Source organism: Gobius niger (assembly GCF_951799975.1).
Source record: "Gobius niger genome assembly, contig: SCAFFOLD_132, whole genome shotgun sequence".
In the NCBI taxonomy this organism is placed as follows: domain Eukaryota; kingdom Metazoa; phylum Chordata; class Actinopteri; order Gobiiformes; family Gobiidae; genus Gobius; species Gobius niger.
In genome coordinates, this window is record NW_027639212.1 from 17,998 (window position 1) to 42,500 (window position 24,503).

General features: G+C 44.7%; 1 protein-coding gene across 1 annotated transcript in view; it reads right to left on the bottom strand.

Annotated features, from left to right (window-relative positions):
• Window positions 1-394: 394 nt before the first annotated feature.
• The window catches only part of alkbh3 (alkB homolog 3, alpha-ketoglutarate dependent dioxygenase), a gene marked incomplete at its 5' end in the record, with an annotated part of 31,435 nt that continues 7,326 nt past the window's right edge, over window positions 395-24,503 (bottom strand). The window contains 2 exons of the mRNA XM_079583206.1: window positions 395-529; window positions 10,406-10,504. Coding sequence (XP_079439332.1) covers window positions 401-529; window positions 10,406-10,504 — 228 coding nt within the window. The 3' untranslated portion in view covers window positions 395-400. The remainder of the gene's footprint in view (window positions 530-10,405; window positions 10,505-24,503) is intronic.

Consider the following 24,503-nt stretch of genomic DNA (forward strand, 5'->3'; position numbering starts at 1 on the left):
CAGTATTCGGTCTGTAGGGGCAGTAATGGGTCTGTAGGGGCAGTAGTGGGTCTGTAGGGGCAGTATTCGGTCTGTAGGGGCAGTATTCGGTCTGTAGGGGCAGTATTCAGTCTGTAGGGGGCAGTATTCGGTCTGTAGGGGCAGTATTCGGTCTGTAGGGGCAGTAGTCGGTCTGTAGGGGGCAGTATTCGGTCTGTAGGGGGCAGTATTCGGTCTGTAGGGGCAGTATTCGGTCTGTAGGGGGCAGTATTCGGTCTATAGGGGGCAGTATTCGGTCTGTAGGGGGCAGTAGTCGGTCTGTAGGGGGCAGTAGTCGGTCTGTAGGGGCAGTATTCGGTCTGTAGGGGCAGTATTCGGTCTGTAGGGGCAGTATTCGGTCTGTAGGGGGCAGTATTCGGCTCTAGTGCAGGTTGCCGGGCGTACTCCTGCCTCGGGCCCCCGGCGTGTGGCCCCTGGGCTCCGGGTGGATGGTCCTGAAGGTCAGGTTGACGCGGGGCCCTCGGTCGTGGTACTCTTTGGCCACTTGGTGCTGCAGGAAACAGAGGGTTATGGGTAATGGTTATTATCATGGGAACGAAGTGAAGAAGAGCATCATGGATCAGCCCCACGGAGCCGGGGAGTGGAACTGGTGACCGTGAGATTGGGCCGTAAACGTGGCCTTTCCTCTCAGATTTACAGCTTCATTAGTTTCTCTGCGGGACGCTCGGGCCGTAAACCTGAGGCTCCATTAAAGCCCCCGTGCGGAGCCTGATGTTTATACGATGAAGAAGTGATGCGTCTGAGAAAGGTCTGAGATGTTTCACAGGCAGGTCTGAACAAAAGCTCCTCCACCTCCACCTCCACCTCACACGAGAGTCAGGATTCATCACTTTAACGACTCTCAGAAACACCGCTGAACTACAGATCTCATCATACTTTAGCATTGGGCCTGGCTTCACTTCATCTGGACGTCGAACTACTCCTGATATTATTACAATATAATTACAAAATCCACATTGTTTAATTTACTGTAATTATACTTTATCTTTAACACTTCACGTAACCGTATTTAAATCGGAAAAACGCTTCTATCTTCACCTGGTTTGGAGCTATAGAGGAGGAGAGGCTAAATGCTATAGAGGAGGAGAGGCTAAATGCTATAGAGGAGGAGAGGCTAAATGCTATAGAGGAGGAGAGGCTAAATGCTATAGAGGAGGAGAGGCTAAATGCTAACGCTATAGAGGAGGAGAGGCTAAATGCTAACGCTATAGAGGAGGAGAGGCTAAATGCTATAGAGGAGGAGAGGCTAAATGCTATAGAGGAGGAGAGGCTAAATGCTAACGCTATAGAGGAGGAGAGGCTAAATGCTAACGCTATAGAGGAGGAGAGGCTAAATGCTAACGCTATAGAGGAGGAGAGGCTAAATGCTAACGTTATAGAGGAGGAGAGGCTAAATGCTAACGTTATAGAGGAGGAGAGGCTAAAAGCTAACGCTATAGAGGAGGAGAGGCTAAATGCTAACGTTATAGAGGAGAGGCTAAATGCTAACGTTATAGAGGAGGAGAGGCTAAAAGCTAACGCTATAGAGGAGGAGAGGCTAAATGCTAACGTTATAGAGGAGGAGAGGCTAAATGCTAACGTTATAGAGGAGAGGCTAAATGCTATAGAGGAGGAGAGGCTAAATGCTAACGCTATAGAGGAGGAGAGGCTAAATGCTAACGCTATAGAGGAGGAGAGGCTAAATGCTAACGTTATAGAGGAGGAGAGGCTAAATGCTAACGTTATAGAGGAGCAGAGGCTAAATGCTAACGTTATAGAGGAGCAGAGGCTAAATGCTAACGTTATAGAGGAGGAGAGGCTAATGCTATAGAGGAGGAGAGGCTAAATGCTAATGCTATAGAGGAGGAGAGGCTAATGCTATAGAGGAGGAGAGGCTAAATGCTAACGCTATAAAGGAGAGGCTAAATGCTAACGCTATAGAGGAGGAGAGGCTAAATGCTAACGCTATAGAGGAGGAGAGGCTAAATGCTAACGTTATAGAGGAGGAGAGGCTAAATGCTAACGTTATAGAGGAGGAGAGGCTAAATGCTAACGCTATAGAGGAGGGGAGGCTAAATACTAACGCTATAGAGGAGGGGAGGCTAAATACTAACGCTTTAGAGGAGAGGCTAAATGCTAACGCTATAGAGGAGGAGAGGCTAAATGCTAACGCTATAGAGGAAGAGAGGCTAAATGCTAACGCTATAGAGGAGAGGCTAAATGCTCACGCTATAGAGGAGGAGAGGCTAAATGCTAACGCTATAGAGGAGGAGAGGCTAAATGCTAACGCTATAGAGGAGGAGAGGCTAAATGCTAACGTTATAGAGGAGGAGAGGCTAAATGCTAACGTTATAGAGGAGGAGAGGCTAATGCTATAGAGGAGGAGAGGCTAAATGCTAACGTTATAGAGGAGGAGAGGCTAAATGCTAACGTTATAGAGGAGGAGAGGCTAAATGCTAATGCTATAGAGGAGGAGAGGCTAAATGCTAACGCTATAGAGGAGGAGAGGCTAAATGCTAACGCTATAGAGGAGGAGAGGCTAAATGCTATAGAGGAGGAGAGGCTAAATGCTAACGCTATAGAGGAGAGGCTAAATGCTATAGAGGAGGAGAGGCTAAATGCTAACGCTATAGAGGAGGAGAGGCTAAATGCTATAGAGGAGGAGAGGCTAAATGCTAACGTTATAGAGGAGGAGAGGCTAAATGCTAACGTTATAGAGGAGGAGAGGCTAAATGCTAACGTTATAGAGGAGGAGAGGCTAAATGCTAACGCTATAGAGGAGGAGAGGCTAAATGCTAACGCTATAGAGGAGGAGAGGCTAAATGCTAACGCTATAGAGGAGGAGAGGCTAAATGCTAACGCTATAGAGGAGGAGAGGCTAAATGCTAACGCTATAGAGGAGGAGAGGCTAAATGCTAACGCTATAGAGGAGGAGAGGCTAAATGCTATAGAGGAGGAGAGGCTAAATGCTAACGTTATAGAGGAGGAGAGGCTAAATGCTAACGTTATAGAGGAGGAGAGGCTAAATGCTATAGAGGAGGAGAGGCTAAATGCTATAGAGGAGGAGAGGCTAAATGCTAACGTTATAGAGGAGGAGAGGCTAAATGCTAACGTTATAGAGGAGGAGAGGCTAAATGCTAACGCTATAGAGGAGGAGAGGCTAAATGCTATAGAGGAGGAGAGGCTAAATGCTAACGTTATAGAGGAGGAGAGGCTAAATGCTAACGTTATAGAGGAGGAGAGGCTAATGCTATAGAGGAGGAGAGGCTAAATGCTAACGTTATAGAGGAGGAGAGGCTAAATGCTATAGAGGAGGAGAGGCTAAATGCTAACGTTATAGAGGAGGAGAGGCTAAATGCTAATGCTATAGAGGAGGAGAGGCTAAATGCTAACGCTATAGAGGAGGAGAGGCTAAATGCTAACGTTATAGAGGAGGAGAGGCTAAATGCTAACGCTATAGAGGAGGAGAGGCTAATGCTAATGCTATAGAGGAGGAGAGGCTAATGCTAACGCTATAGAGGAGGAGAGGCTAAATGCTAACGCTATAGAGGAGGAGAGGCTAAATGCTAACGTTATAGAGGAGGACAGGCTAAATACTAACGTTATAGAGGAGAGGCTAAATGCTAACGTTATAGAGGAGGAAAGGCTAAATGCTAACGCTATAGAGGAGGAGAGGCTAAATGCTAACGTTATAGAGGAGGAAAGGCTAAATGCTAACGCTATAGAGGAGGAGAGGCTAAATGCTAACGCTATAGAGGAGGAGAGGCTAAATGCTAACGTTATAGAGGAGGAAAGGCTAAATGCTAACGCTATAGAGGAGGAGAGGCTAAATGCTAACGCTATAGAGGAGGAGAGGCTAAATGCTAACGTTATAGAGGAGAGGCTAAATGCTAATGTTATAGAGGAGGAGAGGCTAAATGCTAACGCTATAGAGAAGGAAAAGCTAAATGCTAACGCTATAGAGGAGGAGAGGCTAAATGCTAACGTTATAGAGGAGAGGCTAAATGCTAACACTATAGAGGAGGAAAGGCTAAATGCTAACGCTATAGAGGAGGAGAGGCTAAATGCTAACGCTATAGAGGAGGAGAGGCTAAATGCTAACGCTATAGAGGAGGAGAGGCTAAATGCTAACGCTATAGAGGAGGAGAGGCTAAATGCTAACGCTATAGAGGAGGAGAGGCTAAATGCTAACGCTATAGAGGAGGAGAGGCTAGATGCTAACGCTATAGAGGAGGAGAGGCTAAATGCTAACGCTATAGAGGAGGAGAGGCTAAATGCTAACGCTATAGAGGAGGAAAGGCTAAATGCTAACGCTATAGAGGAGGAGAGGCTAAATGCTAACGCTATAGAGGAGGAGAGGCTAAATGCTAACGTTATAGAGGAGGAGAGGCTAAATGCTAACGCTATAGAGGAGGAGAGGCTAAATGCTAACGTTATAGAGGAGAGGCTAAATGCTAACGCTATAGAGGAGGAAAGGCTAAATGCTAACGCTATAGAGGAGGAGAGGCTAAATGCTAACGCTATAGAGGAGGAGAGGCTAAATGCTAACGCTATAGAGGAGGAGAGGCTAGATGCTAACGCTATAGAGGAGGAAAGGCTAAATGCTAACGCTATAGAGGAGGAGAGGCTAAATGCTAACGCTATAGAGGAGGAGAGGCTAAATGCTAACGCTATAGAGGAGGAGAGGCTAAATGCTAACGCTATAGAGGAGGAGAGGCTAGATGCTAACGCTATAGAGGAGGAGAGGCTAAATGCTAACGCTGTAGAGGAGGAAAGGCTAAATGCTAACGCTATAGAGGAGGAGAGGCTAAATGCTAACGTTATAGAGGAGGAGAGGCTAAATGCTAACGCTATAGAGGAGGAGAGGCTAAATGCTAACGCTATAGAGGAGGAAAGGCTAAATGCTAACGCTATAGAGGAGGAGAGGCTAAATGCTAACGCTATAGAGGAGGAGAGGCTAAATGCTAACGCTATAGAGGAGGAGAGGCTAAATGCTAACGCTATAGAGGAGGAAAGGCTAAATGCTAACGCTATAGAGGAGGAGAGGCTAAATGCTAACGCTATAGAGGAGGAGAGGCTAAATGCTAACGCTATAGAGGAGGAGAGGCTAAATGCTAACGCTATAGAGGAGGAGAGGCTAGATGCTAACGCTATAGAGGAGGAGAGGCTAAATGCTAACGCTATAGAGGAGGAGAGTCTAAATGCTAACGCTATAGAGGAGGAGAGGCTAAATGCTAACGCTATAGAGGAGGAAAGGCTAAATGCTAACGCTATAGAGGAGGAGAGGCTAAATGCTAACGCTATAGAGGAGGAGAGGCTAAATGCTAACGTTATAGAGGAGGAGAGGCTAAATGCTAACGCTATAGAGGAGGAAAGGCTAAATGCTAACGTTATAGAGGAGGAGAGGCTAAATGCTAACGCTATAGAGGAGGAGAGGCTAAATGCTAACGCTATAGAGGAGGAGAGGCTAAATGCTAACGCTATAGAGGAGGAGAGGCTAGATGCTAACGCTATAGAGGAGGAGAGGCTAAATGCTAACGCTATAGAGGAGGAGAGGCTAAATGCTAACGCTATAGAGGAGGAAAGGCTAAATGCTAACGCTATAGAGGAGGAGAGGCTAAATGCTAACGCTATAGAGGAGGAGAGGCTAAATGCTAACGCTATAGAGGAGGAGAGGCTAAATGCTAACGTTATAGAGGAGAGGCTAAATGCTAATGTTATAGAGGAGGAGAGGCTAAATGCTAACGCTATAGAGGAGGAAAGGCTAAATGCTAACGCTATAGAGAAGGAAAGGCTAAATGCTAACGCTATAGAGGAGGAGAGGCTAAATGCTAACGTTATAGAGGAGAGGCTAAATGCTAACACTATAGAGGAGGAAAGGCTAAATGCTAACGCTATAGAGGAGGAGAGGCTAAATGCTAACGCTATAGAGGAGGAGAGGCTAAATGCTAACGCTATAGAGAAGGAAAGGCTAAATGCTAACGCTATAGAGGAGGAGAGACTAAATGCTAACGTTATAGAGGAGGAGAGGCTAAATGCTAACGCTATAGAGGAGGAGAGGCTAAATGCTAACGCTATAGAGGAGGAGAGGCTAAATGCTAACGCTATAGAGGAGGAGAGGCTAGATGCTAACGCTATAGAGGAGGAGAGGCTAAATGCTAACGCTATAGAGGAGGAGAGGCTAGATGCTAACGCTATAGAGGAGGAGAGGCTAAATGCTAACGCTATAGAGGAGGAGAGGCTAAATGCTAACGCTATAGAGGAGAGGCTAAATGCTAACGCTATAGAGGAGGAGAGGCTAAATGCTAACGCTAGAGGAGGAGAGGCTAAATGCTAACGCTATAGAGGAGGAGAGGCTAAATGCTAACGCTATAGAGGAGGAGAGGCTAAATGCTAACGCTAGAGGAGGAGAGGCTAAATGCTAACGCTATAGAGGAGGAGAGGCTAAATGCTAACGCTAGAGGAGGAGAGGCTAAATGCTATAGAGGAGGAGAGGCTAAATGCTAACGCTAGAGGAGGAGAGGCTAAATGCTAATGCTATAGAGGAGGAGAGGCTAAATGCTAACGCTATAGAGGAGGAGAGGCTAAATGCTAACGCTAGAGGAGGAGAGGCTAAATGCTAACGCTATAGAGGAGGAGAGGCTAAATGCTAACGTTATAGAGGAGGAGAGGCTAAATGCTAATGTTATAGAGGAGGAGAGGCTAAATGCTAACGCTATAGAGGAGGAGAGGCTAAATGCTAACGTTATAGAGGAGGTGAGGCTAAATGCTATAGAGGAGGAGAGGCTAAATGCTAACGCTATAGAGGAGGAGAGGCTAGATGCTAACGCTATAGAGGAGGAGAGGCTAAATGCTAACGCTATAGAGGAGGAGAGGCTAGATGCTAACGCTATAGAGGAGGAGAGGCTAAATGCTAACGCTATAGAGGAGGAGAGGCTAAATGCTAACGCTATAGAGGAGAGGCTAAATGCTAACGCTATAGAGGAGGAGAGGCTAAATGCTAACGCTAGAGGAGGAGAGGCTAAATGCTAACGCTATAGAGGAGGAGAGGCTAAATGCTAACGCTATAGAGGAGGAGAGGCTAAATGCTAACGCTAGAGGAGGAGAGGCTAAATGCTAACGCTATAGAGGAGGAGAGGCTAAATGCTAACGTTATAGAGGAGGAGAGGCTAAATGCTAATGTTATAGAGGAGGAGAGGCTAAATGCTAACGCTATAGAGGAGGAGAGGCTAAATGCTAACGTTATAGAGGAGGTGAGGCTAAATGCTATAGAGGAGGAGAGGCTAAATGCTAACGTTATTGAGGAGAGGCTAAATGCTAACGTTATAGAGGAGAGGCTAAATGCTAACGTTATAGAGGAGGAGAGGCTAAATGCTATAGAGGAGGAGAGGCTAAATGCTATAGAGGAGGAGAGGCTAAATGCTAATGCTATAGAGGAGGAGAGGCTAAATGCTATAGAGGAGAAGAGACTAAATGCTAACGCTATAGAGGAGGAGAGGCTAAATGCTAACGCTATAGAGGAGGAGAGGCTAAATGCTAACGCTATAGAGGAGGAGAGGCTAAATGCTAACGCTATAGAGGAGAGGCTAAATGCTAACGCTATAGAGGAGGAGAGGCTAAATGCTAACGTTATAGAGGAGGAGAGGCTAAATGCTAACGTTATAGAGGAGGAGAGGCTAAATGCTATAGAGGAGGAGAGGCTAAATGCTAACGCTATAGAGGAAGAGAGGCTAAATGCTAACGCTATAGAGGAGGAGAGGCTAAATGCTAACGCTATAGAGGAGAGGCTAAATGCTAACGCTATAGAGGAGAGGCTAAATGCTAACACTATAGAGGAGGAGAGGCTAAATGCTAACGCTATAGAGGAGGAGAGGCTAAATGCTAATGCTATAGAGGAGGAGAGGCTAAATGCTAACGTTATAGAGGAGGAGAGGCTAAATGCTAACGTTATAGAGGAGGAGAGGCTAAATGCTATAGAGGAGGAGAGGCTAAATGCTAACGCTATAGAGGAGGAGAGGCTAAATGCTAACGTTATAGAGGAGGAGAGGCTAAATGCTAACGCTATAGAGGAGGAGAGGCTAAATGCTATAGAGGAGGAGAGGCTAAATGCTGACGTTATAGAGGAGGAGAGGCTAAATGCTATAGAGGAGGAGAGGCTAAATGCTGACGTTATAGAGGAGGAGAGGCTAAATGCTATAGAGGAGGAGAGGCTAAATGCTAACGCTATAGAGGAGGAGAGGCTAAATGCTGACGTTATAGAGGAGGAGAGGCTAAATGCTATAGAGGAGGAGAGGCTAAATGCTAACGCTATAGAGGAGGAGAGGCTAAATGCTATAGAGGAGGAGAGGCTAAATGCTAACGCTATAGAGGAGAGGCTAAATGCTAACGCTATAGAGGAGGAGAGGCTAAATGCTATAGAGGAGGAGAGGCTAAATGCTAACGCTATAGAGGAGGAGAGGCTAAATGCTATAGAGGAGGAGAGGCTAAATGCTAACGCTATAGAGGAGGAGAGGCTAAATGCTAACGCTATAGAGGAGGAGAGGCTAAATGCTATAGAGGAGGAGAGGCTAAATGCTATAGAGGAGGAGAGGCTAAATGCTGACGTTATAGAGGAGGAGAGGCTAAATGCTATAGAGGAGGAGAGGCTAAATGCTATAGAGGAGGAGAGGCTAAATGCTATAGAGGAGGAGAGGCTAAATGCTGACGTTATAGAGGAGGAGAGGCTAAATGCTATAGAGGAGGAGAGGCTAAATGCTATAGAGGAGGAGAGGCTAAATGCTGACGTTATAGAGGAGGAGAGGCTAAATGCTATAGAGGAGGAGAGGCTAAATGCTATAGAGGAGGAGAGGCTAAATGCTAACGCTATAGAGGAGGAGAGGCTAAATGCTAACGCTATAGAGGAGGAGAGGCTAAATGCTAACGCTATAGAGGAGGAGAGGCTGAATGCTAACGTTATAGAGGAGAGGCTAAATGCTAACGCTATAGAGGAGGAGAGGCTAAATGCTAACGCTATAGAGGAGGAGAGGCTAAATGCTAACGTTATAGAGGAGAGGCTAAATGCTAACGCTATAGAGAGGCTAAATGCTAACGCTATAGAGGAGAGGCTAAATGCTAACGCTATAGAGGAGGAGAGGCTAAATGCTAACGCTATAGAGGAGGAGAGGCTAAATGCTAACGTTATAGAGGAGGAGAGGCTAAATGCTAACGCCATAGAGGTTGAGAGGCTAAATGCTAACGTTATAGAGGAGAGGCTAAATGCTAACGCTATAGAGAGGCTAAATGCTAACGCTATAGAGGAGAGGCTAAATGCTAACGCTATAGAGGAGGAGAGGCTAAATGCTAACGCTATAGAGGAGGAGAGGCTAAATGCTAACGTTATAGAGGAGGAGAGGCTAAATGCTAACGTTATAGAAGAGGAGAGGCTAAATGCTAACGCTATAGAGGAGGAGAGGCTAAATGCTAACGTTATAGAGGAGGAGAGGCTAAATGCTAACGCTATAGAGGAGGAGAGACTAAATGCTAACGTTATAGAGGAGGAGAGGCTAAATGCTAACGTTATAGAGGAGGAGAGGCTATATGCTAACGCCATAGAGGAAGAGAGGCTAAATGCTAACGCAATAGAGGAGGAGAGGCTATATGCTAACGCCATAGAGGAGGAGAGGCTATATGCTGACGCCATAGAGGAGGAGAGGCTATATGCTAACGCCATAGAGGAGGAGAGGCTATATGCTAACGCCATAGAGGAGGAGAGGCTATATGCTAACGCCATAGAGGAGGAGAGGCTATATGCTAACGCCATAGAGGAGGAGAGGCTAAATGTTTTGAACTCTCCGCTCTGTGATTGGTGGATGTAAACTCTCCTGCTCTGTGATTGGTGGATGTAAACTCTCCGCTCTGTGATTGGTGGATGTAAACTCTCCTGCTCTGTGATTGGTGGATGTAAACTCTCCTGCTCTGTGATTGGTGGATGTAAAGGCTCCCGCTCTGTGATTGGTGGATGTAAACTCTCCTGCTCTGTGATTGGTGGATGTAAACTCTCCGCTCTGTGATTGGTGGATGTAAAGGCTCCTGCTCTGTGATTGGTGGATGTAAAGGCTCCTGCTCTGTGATTGGTGGATGTAAAGGCTCCTGCTCTGTGATTGGTGGATGTAAAGGCTCCTGCTCTGTGATTGGGGGATGTTAAGGCTCCTGCTCTGTGATTGGTGCATGTAAACTCTCCTGCTCTGTGATTGGTGCATGTAAACTCTCCTGCTCTGTGATTGGTGGATGTAGAGGCTCCTGCTCTGTGATTGGTGGATGTAAAGGCTCCTGCTCTGTGATTGGTGGATGTAGAGGCTCCTGCTCTGTGATTGGTGGATGTAAACTCTCCTGCTCTGTGATTGGTCACCTGCCAGTCGTCCTGCGTGGCGCCCTCCATGACGAGCAGCGAGCCGTGGCCCAGAGCGACCCGGACGTGCTCGCTGTAGGTGAAGTCTCCGCCCTCGGCCTGGACACAAACAGCAGCAGAAGTCCACTCCGTTTTATTCTATTATTATTTATTATTTTATTCTACAAATAAAGTCAGATATTCTTCATTTGACTCATTTCAACTTAATGTCGAGAAACGAAAAAAGAACAGAATATATTATGAAATTGGGGGAACATTTGGGGAAAAATGGACTGAGGAAAACTGGGATAAAACATCCCCCAAAAAATGTAAAAATATTGAGGAAAATGGGAGAAAAAAAGGGGGAAAAGTTTATTCGGCCCTTTGGAAATGGCGTGTTTTACCTGTAGTGGTTTCTTAGCGTGTTTTACCTGTAGTGGTTTCTTAACGTGTTTTACCTGTAGTGGTTTCTTGGCGTGTTTTACCTGCAGTGGTTTCTTGGCGTGTTTTACCTGTAGTGGTTTCTTGGTGTGTTTTACCTGTAGTGGTTTCTTGGCGTGTTTTACCTGTAGTGGTTTCTTGGCGTGTTTTACCTGTAGTGGTTTCTTGGCGTGTTTTACCTGTAGTGGTTTCTTAGCGTGTTTTACCTGTAGTGGTTTCTTGGCGTGTTTTACCTGCAGTGGTTTCTTGGCGTGTTTTACCTGTAGTGGTTTCTTGGCGTGTTTTACCTGTAGTGGTTTCTTGGCGTGTTTTACCTGTAGTGGTTTCTTGACGTGTTTTACCTGTAGTGGTTTCTTGACGTGTTTTACCTGTAGTGGTTTCTTGGCGTGTTTTACCTGTAGTGGTTTCTTAGCGTGTTTTACCTGTAGTGGTTTCTTGGCGTGTTTTACCTGTAGTGGTTTCTTGGCGTGTTTTACCTGTAGTGGTTTCTTAGCGTGTTTTACCTGTAGTGGTTTCTTGGTGTGTTTTACCTGTAGTGGTTTCTTGGCGTGTTTTACCTGTAGTGGTTTCTTAGCGTGTTTTACCTGTAGTGGTTTCTTAGCGTGTTTTACCTGTAGTGGTTTCTTGGCGTGTTTTACCTGTAGTGGTTTCTTAGCGTGTTTTACTTGTAGTGGTTTCTTGGCGTGTTTTACCTGTAGTGGTTTCTTGGCGTGTTTTACCTGTAGTGGTTTCTTGGCGTGTTTTACCTGTAGTGGTTTCTTGGCGTGTTTTACCTGTAGTGGTTTCTTGGCGTGTTTTACCTGTAGTGGTTTCTTAGCGTGTTTTACCTGTAGTGGTTTCTTGGCGTGTTTTACCTGTAGTGGTTTCTTAGCGTGTTTTACTTGTAGTGGTTTCTTGGCGTGTTTTACCTGTAGTGGTTTCTTGGCGTGTTTTACCTGTAGTGGTTTCTTAGCGTGTTTTACTTGTAGTGGTTTCTTGGCGTGTTTTACCTGCAGTTGTTTCTTGGCGTGTTTTACCTGTAGTGGTTTCTTAGCGTGTTTTACCTGTAGTGGTTTCTTAGCGTGTTTTACCTGTGGTGGTTTCTTGGCGTGTTTTACCTGTAGTGGTTTCTTGGCCTGTTTTACCTGTGGTGGTTTCTTGGCGTGTTTTACCTGTAGTGGTTTCTTGGCGTGTTTTACCTGTGGTGGTTTCTTAGCGTGTTTTACCTGTAGTGGTTTCTTGGCGTGTTTTACCTGTAGTGGTTTCTTGGCGTGTTTTACCTGTAGTGGTTTCTTGGCGTGTTTTACCTGTGGTGGTTTCTTGGCGTGTTTTACCTGTAGTGGTTTCTTGGCGTGTTTTACCTGTAGTGGTTTCTTGGCGTGTTTTACCTGTAGTGGTTTCTTAGCGTGTTTTACCTGTAGTGGTTTCTTAGCGTGTTTTACCTGTAGTGGTTTCTTAGCGTGTTTTACCTGTGGTGGTTTCTTGGCGTGTTTTACCTGTAGTGGTTTCTTGGAGTGTTTTACATGTAGTGGTTTCTTGGCGTGTTTTACCTGTAGTGGTTTCTTGGCGTGTTTTACCTGTGGTGGTTTCTTGGCGTGTTTTACCTGTAGTGGTTTCTTGGAGTGTTTTACCTGTAGTGGTTTCTTGGAGTGTTTTACATGTAGTGGTTTCTTAGCGTGTTTTACCTGTGGTGGTTTCTTGGAGTGTTTTACATGTAGTGGTTTCTTAGCGTGTTTTACCTGCAGTGGTTTCTTGGTGTGTTTTACCTGTAGTGGTTTCTTGGCGTGTTTTACCTGTAGTGGTTTCTTGGCGTGTTTTACCTGTAGTGGTTTCTTGGCGTGTTTTACCTGTAGTGGTTTCTTGGCGTGTTTTACCTGTAGTGGTTTCTTGGCGTGTTTTACCTGTAGTGGTTTCTTGGCGTGTTTTACCTGTAGTTGTTTCTTAGCGTGTTTTACCTGTAGTGGTTTCTTGGCGTGTTTTACCTGTAGTGGTTTCTTGGCGTGTTTTACCTGTAGTGGTTTCTTAGCGTGTTTTACCTGTAGTGGTTTCTTAGCGTGTTTTACCTGTGGTGGTTTCTTGGCGTGTTTTACCTGTAGTGGTTTCTTGGCGTGTTTTACCTGTAGTGGTTTCTTGGCGTGTTTTACCTGCGGTGGTTTCTTAGCGTGTTTTACCTGTAGTGGTTTCTTGGCGTGTTTTACCTGTAGTGGTTTCTTGGCGTGTTTTACCTGTAGTGGTTTCTTGACGTGTTTTACCTGTAGTGGTTTCTTGGCGTGTTTTACCTGTAGTGGTTTCTTGGCGTGTTTTACCTGTAGTGGTTTCTTGGCGTGTTTTACCTGTAGTGGTTTCTTGGCGTGTTTTACCTGTAGTGGTTTCTTGGCGTGTTTTACCTGCGGTGGTTTCTTAGCGTGTTTTACCTGTAGTGGTTTCTTGGCGTGTTTTACCTGTAGTGGTTTCTTGGTGTGTTTTACCTGTAGTGGTTTCTTGACGTGTTTTACCTGTAGTGGTTTCTTGGCGTGTTTTACCTGTAGTGGTTTCTTGGCGTGTTTTACCTGTAGTGGTTTCTTAGCGTGTTTTACCTGTAGTGGTTTCTTGGCGTGTTTTACCTGTGGTGGTTTCTTGGCGTGTTTTACCTGTAGTGGTTTCTTAGCGTGTTTTACCTGTAGTGGTTTCTTGGCGTGTTTTACCTGTAGTGGTTTCTTGGCGTGTTTTACCTGTAGTGGTTTCTTAGCGTGTTTTACCTGTAGTGGTTTCTTGGCGTGTTTTACCTGTAGTGGTTTCTTGGCGTGTTTTACTTGTAGTGGTTTCTTGGCGTGTTTTACCTGTAGTGGTTTCTTGGCGTGTTTTTCTTGGCGTGTTTTACCTGTAGTGGTTTCTTGGCGTGTTTTACCTGCAGTGGTTTCTTGGCGTGTTTTACCTGTAGTGGTTTCTTGGCGTGTTTTACCTGTAGTGGTTTCTTGGTGTGTTTTACCTGTAGTGGTTTCTTGCCGTGTTTTACCTGTAGTGGTTCTTGGCGTGTTTTACCTGTAGTGGTTTCTTGGTGTGTTTTACCTGTAGTGGTTTCTTGCCGTGTTTTACCTGTAGTGGTTCTTGGCGTGTTTTACCTGCAGTGGTTTCTTGCCGTGTTTTACCTGTAGTGGTTCTTGGCGTGTTTTACCTGTAGTGGTTTCTTGGCGTGTTTTACCTGTAGTGGTTTCTTGGCGTGTTTTACCTGTAGTGGTTTCTTAGCGTGTTTTACCTGTAGTGGTTTCTTGGCGTGTTTTACCTGTAGTGGTTTCTTGGCGTGTTTTACCTGTAGTGGTTTCTTGGCGTGTTTTACCTGTGGTGGTTTCTTAGCGTGTTTTACCTGTAGTGGTTTCTTGGCGTGTTTTACCTGTAGTGGTTTCTTGGCGTGTTTTACCTGTAGTGGTTTCTTGGCGTGTTTTACCTGTAGTGGTTTCTTGGCGTGTTTTACCTGTAGTGGTTTCTTGGCATGTTTTACCTGTAGTGGTTTCTTGGCGTGTTTTACCTGTAGTGGTTTCTTGGCGTGTTTTACCTGTAGTGGTTTCTTGGCGTGTTTTACCTGTAGTGGTTTCTTGGCGTGTTTTACCTGCAGTGGTTTCTTAGCGTGTTTTACCTGTAGTTGTTTCTTGGCGTGTTTTAACTGTAGTGGTTTCTTGGCGTGTTTTACCTGTAGTGGTTTCTTGGCGTGTTTTACCTGTAGTGGTTTCTTAGCGTGTTTTACCTGTAGTGGTTTCTTGGCGTTTTTTACCTGTAGTGGTTTCTTAGCGTGTTTTACCTGTAGTGGTTTCTTGGCGTGTTTTACCTGTAGTGGTTTCTTGGCGTGTTTTACCTGTAGTGGTTTCTTGGCGTGTTTTACCTGTAGTGGTTTCTTGGCGTGTTTTACCTGTAGTGGTTTCTTGGCGTGTTTTACCTGTAGTGGTTTCTTAGCGTGTTTTACCTGTAGTGGTTTCTTAGCGTGTTTTACCTGCAGTGGTTTCTTGGCGTGTTTTACCTGTAGTGGTTTCTTGGCGTGTTTTTCTTAGCGTGTTTTACCTGTAGTGGTTTCTTAGCGTGTTTTACCTGTAGTGGTTTCTTGGCGTGTTTTACCTGTAGTGGTTTCTTAGCGTGTTTTACCTGTAGTGGTTTCTTAGCGTGTTTTACCTGTATTGGTTTTAGGCGTGTTTTACCTGTAGTGGTTTCTTGGCGTGTTTTACCTGTAGTGGTTTCTTGGTGTGTTTTACCTGTAGTTGTTTCTTGGTGTGTTTTACCTGTAGTTGTTTCTTGGCGTGTTTTACCTGTAGTGGTTTCTTGGCGTGTTTTACCTGTAGTGGTTTCTTGGTGTGTTTTACCTGTAGTGGTTTCTTGCCGTGTTTTACCTGTAGTGGTTTCTTAGTGTGTTTTACCTGTAGTGGTTTCTTGGCGTGTTTTACCTGTAGTGGTTTCTTGGTGTGTTTTACCTGTAGTGGTTTCTTGGCGTGTTTTACCTGTAGTGGTTTCTTGGCGTGTTTTACCTGTAGTGGTTTCTTGGCGTGTTTTACCTGTGGTGGTTTCTTGGCGTGTTTTACCTGTAGTGGTTTCTTGGCGTGTTTTACCTGTAGTGGTTTCTTGGCGTGTTTTACCTGTAGTGGTTTCTTGGCGTGTTTTACCTGTAGTGGTTTCTTGGCGTGTTTTACCTGTAGTGGTTTCTTGGCATGTTTTACCTGTAGTGGTTTCTTGGCGTGTTTTACCTGTAGTGGTTTCTTAGTGTGTTTTACCTGTGGTGGTTTCTTGGTGTGTTTTACTTGTAGTGGTTTCTTGGCGTGTTTTACCTGTAGTGGTTTCTTAGCGTGTTTTACCTGCAGTGGTTTCTTGGCGTGTTTTACCTGTAGTGGTTTCTTAGCGTGTTTTACCTGTAGTGGTTTCTTGGCGTGTTTTACCTGTAGTGGTTTCTTGGTGTGTTTTACCTGTAGTGGTTTCTTGGCGTGTTTTACCTGTAGTGGTTTCTTGGCGTGTTTTACCTGTAGTGGTTCTTGGCGTGTTTTACCTGTAGTGGTTTCTTAGCGTGTTTTACCTGTAGTGGTTTCTTGGTGTGTTTTACCTGTAGTGGTTTCTTGGCGTGTTTTACCTGCAGTGGTTTCTTGGCGTGTTTTACCTGTAGTGGTTTCTTGGCGTGTTTTACCTGTAGTGGTTTCCTGCGTGTTTTACCTGTAGTGGTTTCTTGGCGTGTTTTACCTGTAGTGGTTTCTTGGCGTGTTTTACCTGTAGTGGTTTCCTGCGTGTTTTACCTGTAGTGGTTTCTTAGCGTGTTTTACCTGTAGTGGTTTCTTAGCGTGTTTTACCTGCAGTGGTTTCTTGGCGTGTTTTACCTGTAGTGGTTTCTTAGCGTGTTTTACCTGTAGTGGTTTCTTAGCGTGTTTTACCTGTGGTGGTTTCTTAGCGTGTTTTACCTGTAGTGGTTTCTTGGCGTGTTTTACCTGTAGTGGTTTCTTGGTGTGTTTTACCTGCAGTGGTTTCTTGGCGTGTTTTACCTGTAGTGGTTTCTTGGCGTGTTTTACCTGTAGTGGTTTCTTGGCGTGTTTTACCTGTGGTGGTTTCTTGGCGTGTTTTACCTGTAGTGGTTTCTTGGCGTGTTTTACCTGTAGTGGTTTCTTGGCGTGTTTTACCTGTAGTGGTTTCTTGACGTGTTTTACCTGTAGTGGTTTCTTGGCGTGTTTTACCTGTAGTGGTTTCTTGGCGTGTTTTACCTGTAGTGGTTTCTTGGCGTGTTTTACCTGTAGTGGTTTCTTGGCGTGTTTTACCTGTAGTGGTTTCTTGGCGTGTTTTACCTGCAGTGGTTTCTTGGCGTGTTTTATCTGTAGTGGTTTCTTAGCGTGTTTTACCTGTAGTGGTTCTTGGCGTGTTTTACCTGTAGTGGTTCTTGGCGTGTTTTACCTGTAGTGGTTCTTAGCGTGTTTTACCTGTAGTGGTTCTTGGCGTGTTTTACCTGTAGTGGTTCTTGGCGTGTTTTACCTGTAGTGGTTTCTTAGCGTGTTTTACCTGCAGTGGTTTCTTGCCGTGTTTTACCTGTAGTGGTTCTTGGCGTGTTTTACCTGTAGTGGTTTCTTGCCGTGTTTTACCTGTAGTGGTTCTTGGCGTGTTTTACCTGTAGTGGTTTCTTAGCGTGTTTTACCTGTAGTGGTTTCTTGGTGTGTTTTACCTGTAGTGGTTTCTTGGCGTGTTTTACCTGTAGTGGTTTCTTGGCGTGTTTTACCTGTGGTGGTTCTTGGCGTGTTTTACCTGTAGTGGTTTCTTGGCGTGTTTTACCTGTAGTGGTTTCTTGGCGTGTTTTACCTGTAGTGGTTTCTTGGCGTGTTTTACCTGTGGTGGTTCTTGGCGTGTTTTACCTGTAGTGGTTTCTTGGCGTGTTTTACCTGTAGTGGTTTCTTGGCGTGTTTTACCTGTAGTGGTTTCTTGGCGTGTTTTACCTGTAGTGGTTTCTTGCCGTGTTTTACCTGTAGTGGTTTCTTGGCGTGTTTTACCTGTAGTGGTTTCTTGGCGTGTTTTACCTGTAGTGGTTTCTTGGCGTGTTTTACCTGTAGTGGTTTCTTGCCGTGTTTTACCTGTAGTGGTTTCTTGGCGTGTTTTACCTGTAGTGGTTTCTTGGCGTGTTTTACCTGTAGTGGTTTCTTGCCGTGTTTTACCTGTAGTGGTTTCTTGGCGTGTTTTACCTGTAGTGGTTTCTTGGCGTGTTTTACCTGTAGTGGTTTCTTGGCGTGTTTTACCTGTAGTGGTTTCTTGGCGTGTTTTACCTGTAGTGGTTTCTTGGCGTGTTTTACCTGTGGTGGTTTCTTGGCATGTTTTACCTGTAGTGGTTTCTTGGCGTGTTTTACCTGTAGTGGTTTCTTGCCGTGTTTTACCTGTAGTGGTTTCTTGGCGTGTTTTACCTGTAGTGGTTTCTTAGCGTGTTTTACCTGTAGTGGTTTCTTGGCGTGTTTTACCTGTAGTGGTTTCTTGGCGTGTTTTACCTGTAGTGGTTTCTTGGCGTGTTTTACCTGTAGTAGTTTCTTGGCGTGTTTTACCTGTAGTGGTTTCTTAGCGTGTTTTACCTGTAGTGGTTTCTTAGCGTGTTTTACCTGTAGTGGTTTCTTGGCGTGTTTTACCTGTAGTGGTTTCTTGGCGTGTTTTACATGTAGTGGTTTCTTGGCGTGTTTTACCTGTAGTGGTTTCTTGGCGTGTTTTACCTGTAGTGGTTTCTTGGCGTGTTTTACCTGTAGTGGTTTCTTGGCGTGTTTTACCTGTAGTGGTTTCTTAGCGTGTTTTACCTGTAGTGGTTTCTTGGCGTGTTTTACCTGTAGTGGTTTCTTGGCGTGTTTTACCTGTAGTGGTTTCTTGGCGTGTTTTACCTGTAGTGGTTTCTTGGCGTGTTTTACCTGTAGTGGTTTCTTGGCGTGTTTTACCTGTAGTGGTTTCTTGGCGTGTTTTGCTTGTAGTGGTTTCTTAGCGTGTTTCACCTGCAGTGGTTTCTTGGCGTGTTTTACCTGTAGTGGTTTCTTAGCGTGTTTTACCTGTAGTGGTTTCTTAGCGTGTTTTACCTGTAGTGGTTTCTTGGCGTGTTTTACCTGTAGTGGTTTCTTGGCGTGTTTTACCTGTGGTGGTTTCTTGGCGTGTTTTACCTGTAGTGGTTTCTTAGCGTGTTTTACCTGTAGTGGTTTCTTAGCGTGTTTTACCTGTAGTGGTTTCTTGGCGTGTTTTACCTGTGGTGGTTTCTTGGCGTGTTTTACCTGTAGTGGTTTCTTGGCGTGTTTTGCTTGTAGTGGTTTCTTAGCGTGTTTTACCTGTAGTGGTTTCTTGGCGTGTTTTACCTGTAGTGGTTTCTTGGCGTGTTTTACCTGTAGTGGTTTCTTGGCGTGTTTTGCTTGTAGTGGTTTCTTAGCGTGTTTTACCTGTAGTGGTTTCTTGGCGTGTTTTACCTGTAGTGGTTTCTTGGCGTGTTTTACCTGTAGTGGTTTCTTGGCGTGTTTTACCTGTAGTGGTTTCTTAGCGTGTTTTACCTGTAGTGGTTTCTTGGCGTGTTTTTCTTGGCGTGTTTTACCTGTAGTGGTTTCTTGGCGTGTTTTACCTGTAGTGGTTTCTTAGCGTGTTTTACCTGTAGTGGTTTCTTGGCGTGTTTTACCTGTAGTGGTTTCTTAGCGTGTTTTACCTGTAGTGGTTTCTTGGCGTGTTTTACCTGTAGTGGTTTCTTGGCGTGTTTTACCTGTAGTGGTTTCTTAGCGTGTTTTACCTGTAGTGGTTTCTTGGCGTGTTTTACCTGTAGTGGTTTCTTGGCGTGTTTTACCTGTAGTGGTTTCTTGGCGTGTTTTACCTGTAGTGGTTTCTTAGCGTGTTTTACCCGTAGTGGTTTCTTGGCGTGTTTTACCTGTAGTGGTTTCTTGGCGTGTTTTACCTGTAGTGGTTTCTTGGCGTGTTTTACCTGTAGTGGTTTCTTAGCGTGTTTTACCTGTAGTGGTTTCTTGGCGTGTTTTACCTGTAGTGGTTTCTTGGCGTGTTTTACCTGTAGTGGTTTCTTGGCGTGTTTTACCTGTAGTGGTTTCTTGGCGTGTTTTACCTGTAGTGGTTTCTTGGCGTGTTTTACCTGTAGTGGTTTCTTGGCGTGTTTTGCTTGTAGTGGTTTCTTAGCGTGTTTCACCTGCAGTGGTTTCTTGGCGTGTTTTACCTGTAGTGGTTTCTTAGCGTGTTTTACCTGTAGTGGTTTCTTAGCGTGTTTTACCTGTAGTGGTTTCTTGGCGTGTTTTACCTGTAGTGGTTTCTTGGCGTGTTTTACCTGTGGTGGTTTCTTGGCGTGTTTTACCTGTAGTGGTTTCTTAGCGTGTTTTACCTGTAGTGGTTCTTGGCGTGTTTTACCTGTAGTGGTTCTTGGCGTGTTTTACCTGTAGTGGTTCTTGGCGTGTTTTACCTGTAGTGGTTTCTTGGCGTGTTTTACCTGTAGTGGTTTCTTGGCGTGTTTTACCTGTAGTGGTTTCTTAGCGTGTTTTACCTGCAGTGGTTTCTTGCCGTGTTTTACCTGTAGTGGTTCTTGGCGTGTTTTACCTGTAGTGGTTTCTTGCCGTGTTTTACCTGTAGTGGTTCTTGGCGTGTTTTACCTGTAGTGGTTTCTTAGCGTGTTTTACCTGTAGTGGTTTCTTGGTGTGTTTTACCTGTAGTGGTTTCTTGGCGTGTTTTACCTGCAGTGGTTTCTTGGCGTGTTTTACCTGTAGTGGTTTCTTGGCGTGTTTTACCTGTGGTGGTTCTTGGCGTGTTTTACCTGTAGTGGTTTCTTAGCGTGTTTTACCTGTAATGGTTTCTTGGCGTGTTTTACCTGTAGTGGTTTCTTAGCGTGTTTTACCTGTAATGGTTTCTTGGCGTGTTTTACCTGTAGTGGTTTCTTGGCGTGTTTTACCTGTGGTGGTTCTTGGCGTGTTTTACCTGTAGTGGTTTCTTAGCGTGTTTTACCTGTAATGGTTTCTTGGCGTGTTTTACCTGTAGTGGTTTCTTGGCGTGTTTTACCTGTGGTGGTTCTTGGCGTGTTTTACCTGTAGTGGTTTCTTGGCGTGTTTTACCTGTAGTGGTTTCTTGGCGTGTTTTACCTGTAGTGGTTTCTTGGCGTGTTTTACCTGTAGTGGTTTCTTGGCGTGTTTTACCTGTGGTGGTTCTTGGCGTGTTTTACCTGTAGTGGTTTCTTGGCGTGTTTTACCTGTAGTGGTTTCTTGGCGTGTTTTACCTGTAGTGGTTTCTTGCCGTGTTTTACCTGTAGTGGTTTCTTGGCGTGTTTTACCTGTGGTGGTTTCTTGGAGTGTTTTACCTGTAGTGGTTTCTTGGCGTGTTTTACCTGTAGTGGTTTCTTGGCGTGTTTTACCTGTAGTGGTTTCTTGCCGTGTTTTACCTTGTAGTGGTTTCTTGGCGTGTTTTACCTGTGGTGGTTTCTTGGAGTGTTTTACCTGTAGTGGTTTCTTGCCGTGTTTTACCTGTAGTGGTTTCTTGGCGTGTTTTACCTGTAGTGGTTTCTTGGCGTGTTTTACCTGTAGTGGTTTCTTGGTGTGTTTTACCTGTAGTGGTTTCTTGGCGTGTTTTACCTGTAGTGGTTTCTTGGCGTGTTTTACCTGTGGTGGTTTCTTGGCATGTTTTACCTGTAGTGGTTTCTTGGCGTGTTTTACCTGTAGTGGTTTCTTGCCGTGTTTTACCTGTAGTGGTTTCTTGGCGTGTTTTACCTGTAGTGGTTTCTTAGCGTGTTTTACCTGTAGTGGTTTCTTGGCGTGTTTTACCTGTAGTGGTTTCTTAGCGTGTTTTACCTGTAGTGGTTTCTTGGTGTGTTTTACCTGTAGTGGTTTCTTGGCGTGTTTTACCTGTAGTGGTTTCTTGGCGTGTTTTACCTGTAGTGGTTTCTTGGCGTGTTTTACCTGTAGTGGTTTCTTAGCGTGTTTTACCTGTAGTGGTTTCTTAGCGTGTTTTACCTGTAGTGGTTTCTTGGCGTGTTTTACCTGTAGTGGTTTCTTGGCGTGTTTTACATGTAGTGGTTTCTTGGCGTGTTTTACCTGTAGTGGTTTCTTGGCGTGTTTTACCTGTAGTGGTTTCTTGGCGTGTTTTACCTGTAGTGGTTTCTTGGCGTGTTTTACCTGTAGTGGTTTCTTAGCGTGTTTTACCTGTAGTGGTTTCTTGGCGTGTTTTACCTGTAGTGGTTTCTTGGCGTGTTTTACCTGTAGTGGTTTCTTAGCGTGTTTTACCCGTAGTGGTTTCTTGGCGTGTTTTACCTGTAGTGGTTTCTTGGCGTGTTTTGCTTGTAGTGGTTTCTTAGCGTGTTTCACCTGTAGTGGTTTCTTGGCGTGTTTTACTTGTAGTGGTTTCTTGGCGTGTTTTACCTGTAGTGGTTTCTTGGCGTGTTTTACCTGTAGTGGTTTCTTGGCGTGTTTTACCTGTAGTGGTTTCTTAGCGTGTTTTACCTGTAGTGGTTTCTTAGCGTGTTTTACCTGTAGTGGTTTCTTGGCGTGTTTTACCTGTAGTGGTTTCTTGGCGTGTTTTACCTGTAGTGGTTTCTTAGCGTGTTTTACCTGTAGTGGTTTCTTAGCGTGTTTTACCTGTAGTGGTTTCTTGGCGTGTTTTACCTGTGGTGGTTTCTTGGCGTGTTTTGCTTGTAGTGGTTTCTTGGCGTGTTTTACCTGTGGTGGTTTCTTAGCGTGTTTTACCTGTAGTGGTTTCTTGGTGTGTTTTACCTGTGGTGGTTTCTTGGCGTGTTTTACCTGTAGTGGTTTCTTGGCGTGTTTTGCTTGTAGTGGTTTCTTAGCGTGTTTTACCTGTAGTGGTTTCTTGGCGTGTTTTACCTGTAGTGGTTTCTTGGCGTGTTTTACCTGTAGTGGTTTCTTGGCGTGTTTTGCTTGTAGTGGTTTCTTAGCGTGTTTTACCTGTAGTGGTTTCTTGGCGTGTTTTACCTGTAGTGGTTTCTTGGCGTGTTTTACCTGTAGTGGTTTCTTGGCGTGTTTTACCTGTAGTGGTTTCTTGGCGTGTTTTGCTTGTAGTGGTTTCTTAGCGTGTTTTACCTGTAGTGGTTTCTTGGCGTGTTTTACCTGTAGTGGTTTCTTAGCATGTTTTACCTGTAGTGGTTTCTTAGCGTGTTTTACCTGTAGTGGTTTCTTGGCGTGTTTTTCTTGGCGTGTTTTACCTGTAGTGGTTTCTTGGCGTGTTTTACCTGTAGTGGTTTCTTAGCGTGTTTTACCTGTAGTGGTTTCTTGGCGTGTTTTACCTGTAGTGGTTTCTTAGCGTGTTTTACCTGTAGTGGTTTCTTGGTGTGTTTTACCTGTAGTGGTTTCTTAGCGTGTTTTACCTGCAGTGTTTTCTTGGTGTGTTTTACCTGTAGTGGTTTCTTGGCGTGTTTTACCTGTAGTGGTTTCTTAGCGTGTTTTACCTGTAGTGGTTTCTTAGCGTGTTTTACCTGTAGTGGTTTCTTGGCGTGTTTTACCTGTAGTGGTTTCTTAGCGTGTTTTACCTGTAGTGGTTTCTTGGTGTGTTTTACCTGTAGTGGTTTCTTGGTGTGTTTTACCTGCAGTGGTTTCTTGGCGTGTTTTACCTGCAGTGGTTTCTTAGCGTGTTTTACCTGCAGTGGTTTCTTGGCGTGTTTTACCTGTAATGGTTTCTTGGCGTGTTTTACCTGTAGTGGTTTCTTAGCGTGTTTTACCTGTAGTGGTTTCTTGGCGTGTTTTACCTGTAATGGTTTCTTGGCGTGTTTTACCTGTAGTGGTTTCTTGGCGTGTTTTACCTGTAGTGGTTTCTTAGCGTGTTTTACCTGTAGTGGTTTCTTGGCGTGTTTCACCTGTAGTGGTTTCTTGGCGTGTTTTACCTGTAGTGGTTTCTTGGCGTGTTTTACCTGTAGTGGTTTCTTGACGTGTTTTACCTGTAGTGGTTTCTTAGCGTGTTTCACCTGTAGTGGTTTCTTGGCGTGTTTTACCTGTAGTGGTTTCTTGGCGTGTTTTACCTGTAGTGGTTTCTTAGCGTGTTTTACCTGTAGTGGTTTCTTGGCGTGTTTTACCTGTAGTGGTTTCTTGGCGTGTTTTACCTGTAGTGGTTTCTTGGTGTGTTTTACCTGTAGTGGTTTCTTGGCGTGTTTTACCTGTAGTGGTTTCTTGGCGTGTTTTACCTGTAGTGGTTTCTTGTTTCTTGGTGTGTTTTACCTGTAGTGGTTTCTTGGTGTGTTTTACCTGTAGTGGTTTCTTGGCGTGTTTTACCTGCAGTGGTTTCTTGGCGTGTTTTACCTGTAGTGGTTTCTTGGCGTGTTTTACTTGTAGTGGTTTTTTAGCGTGTTTTACCTGTAGTGGTTTCTTGGCGTGTTTTGCCTGTAGTGGTTTCTTGGCGTGTTTTACCTGTAGTGGTTTCTTAGCGTGTTTTACCTGTGGTGGTTTCTTGGCGTGTTTTACCTGTAGTGGTTTCTTGGCGTGTTTTACCTGTGGTGGTTTCTTAGCGTGTTTTACCTGTAGTGGTTTCTTGGCGTGTTTTACCTGTAGTGGTTTCTTGGCGTGTTTTACCTGTAGTGGTTTCTTGGCGTGTTTTACCTGTAGTGGTTTCTTGTTTCTTGGTGTGTTTTACCTGTAGTGGTTTCTTGGTGTGTTTTACCTGTAGTGGTTTCTTGGCGTGTTTTACCTGCAGTGGTTTCTTGGCGTGTTTTACCTGTAGTGGTTTCTTGGCGTGTTTTACCTGTAGTGGTTTCTTAGCGTGTTTTACCTGTAGTGGTTTCTTGGCGTGTTTTACCTGTAGTGGTTTCTTAGCGTGTTTTACCTGTAGTGGTTTCTTAGCGTGTTTTACCTGTAGTGGTTTCTTAGCGTGTTTTACCTGTAGTGGTTTCTTAGCGTGTTTTACCTGTAGTGGTTTCTTAGCGTGTTTTACCTGTAGTGGTTTCTTAGCGTGTTTTACCTGTAGTGGTTTCTTGGCGTGTTTTACCTGTAGTGGTTTCTTGGCGTGTTTTACCTGTAGTTGTTTCTTAGCGTGTTTTACCTGTAGTGGTTTCTTGGCGTGTTTTACCTGCAGTGGTTTCTTGGCGTGTTTTACCTGTAGTGGTTTCTTGGCGTGTTTTACCTGCGGTGGTTTCTTAGCGTGTTTTACTTGTGGTGGTTTCTTGACGTGTTTTACCAGTAGTGGTTTCTTGGCGTGTTTTGCCTGTAGTGGTTTCTTGGCGTGTTTTACCTGTAGTGGTTTCTTAGCGTGTTTTACCTGTGGTGGTTTCTTGGCGTGTTTTACCTGTAGT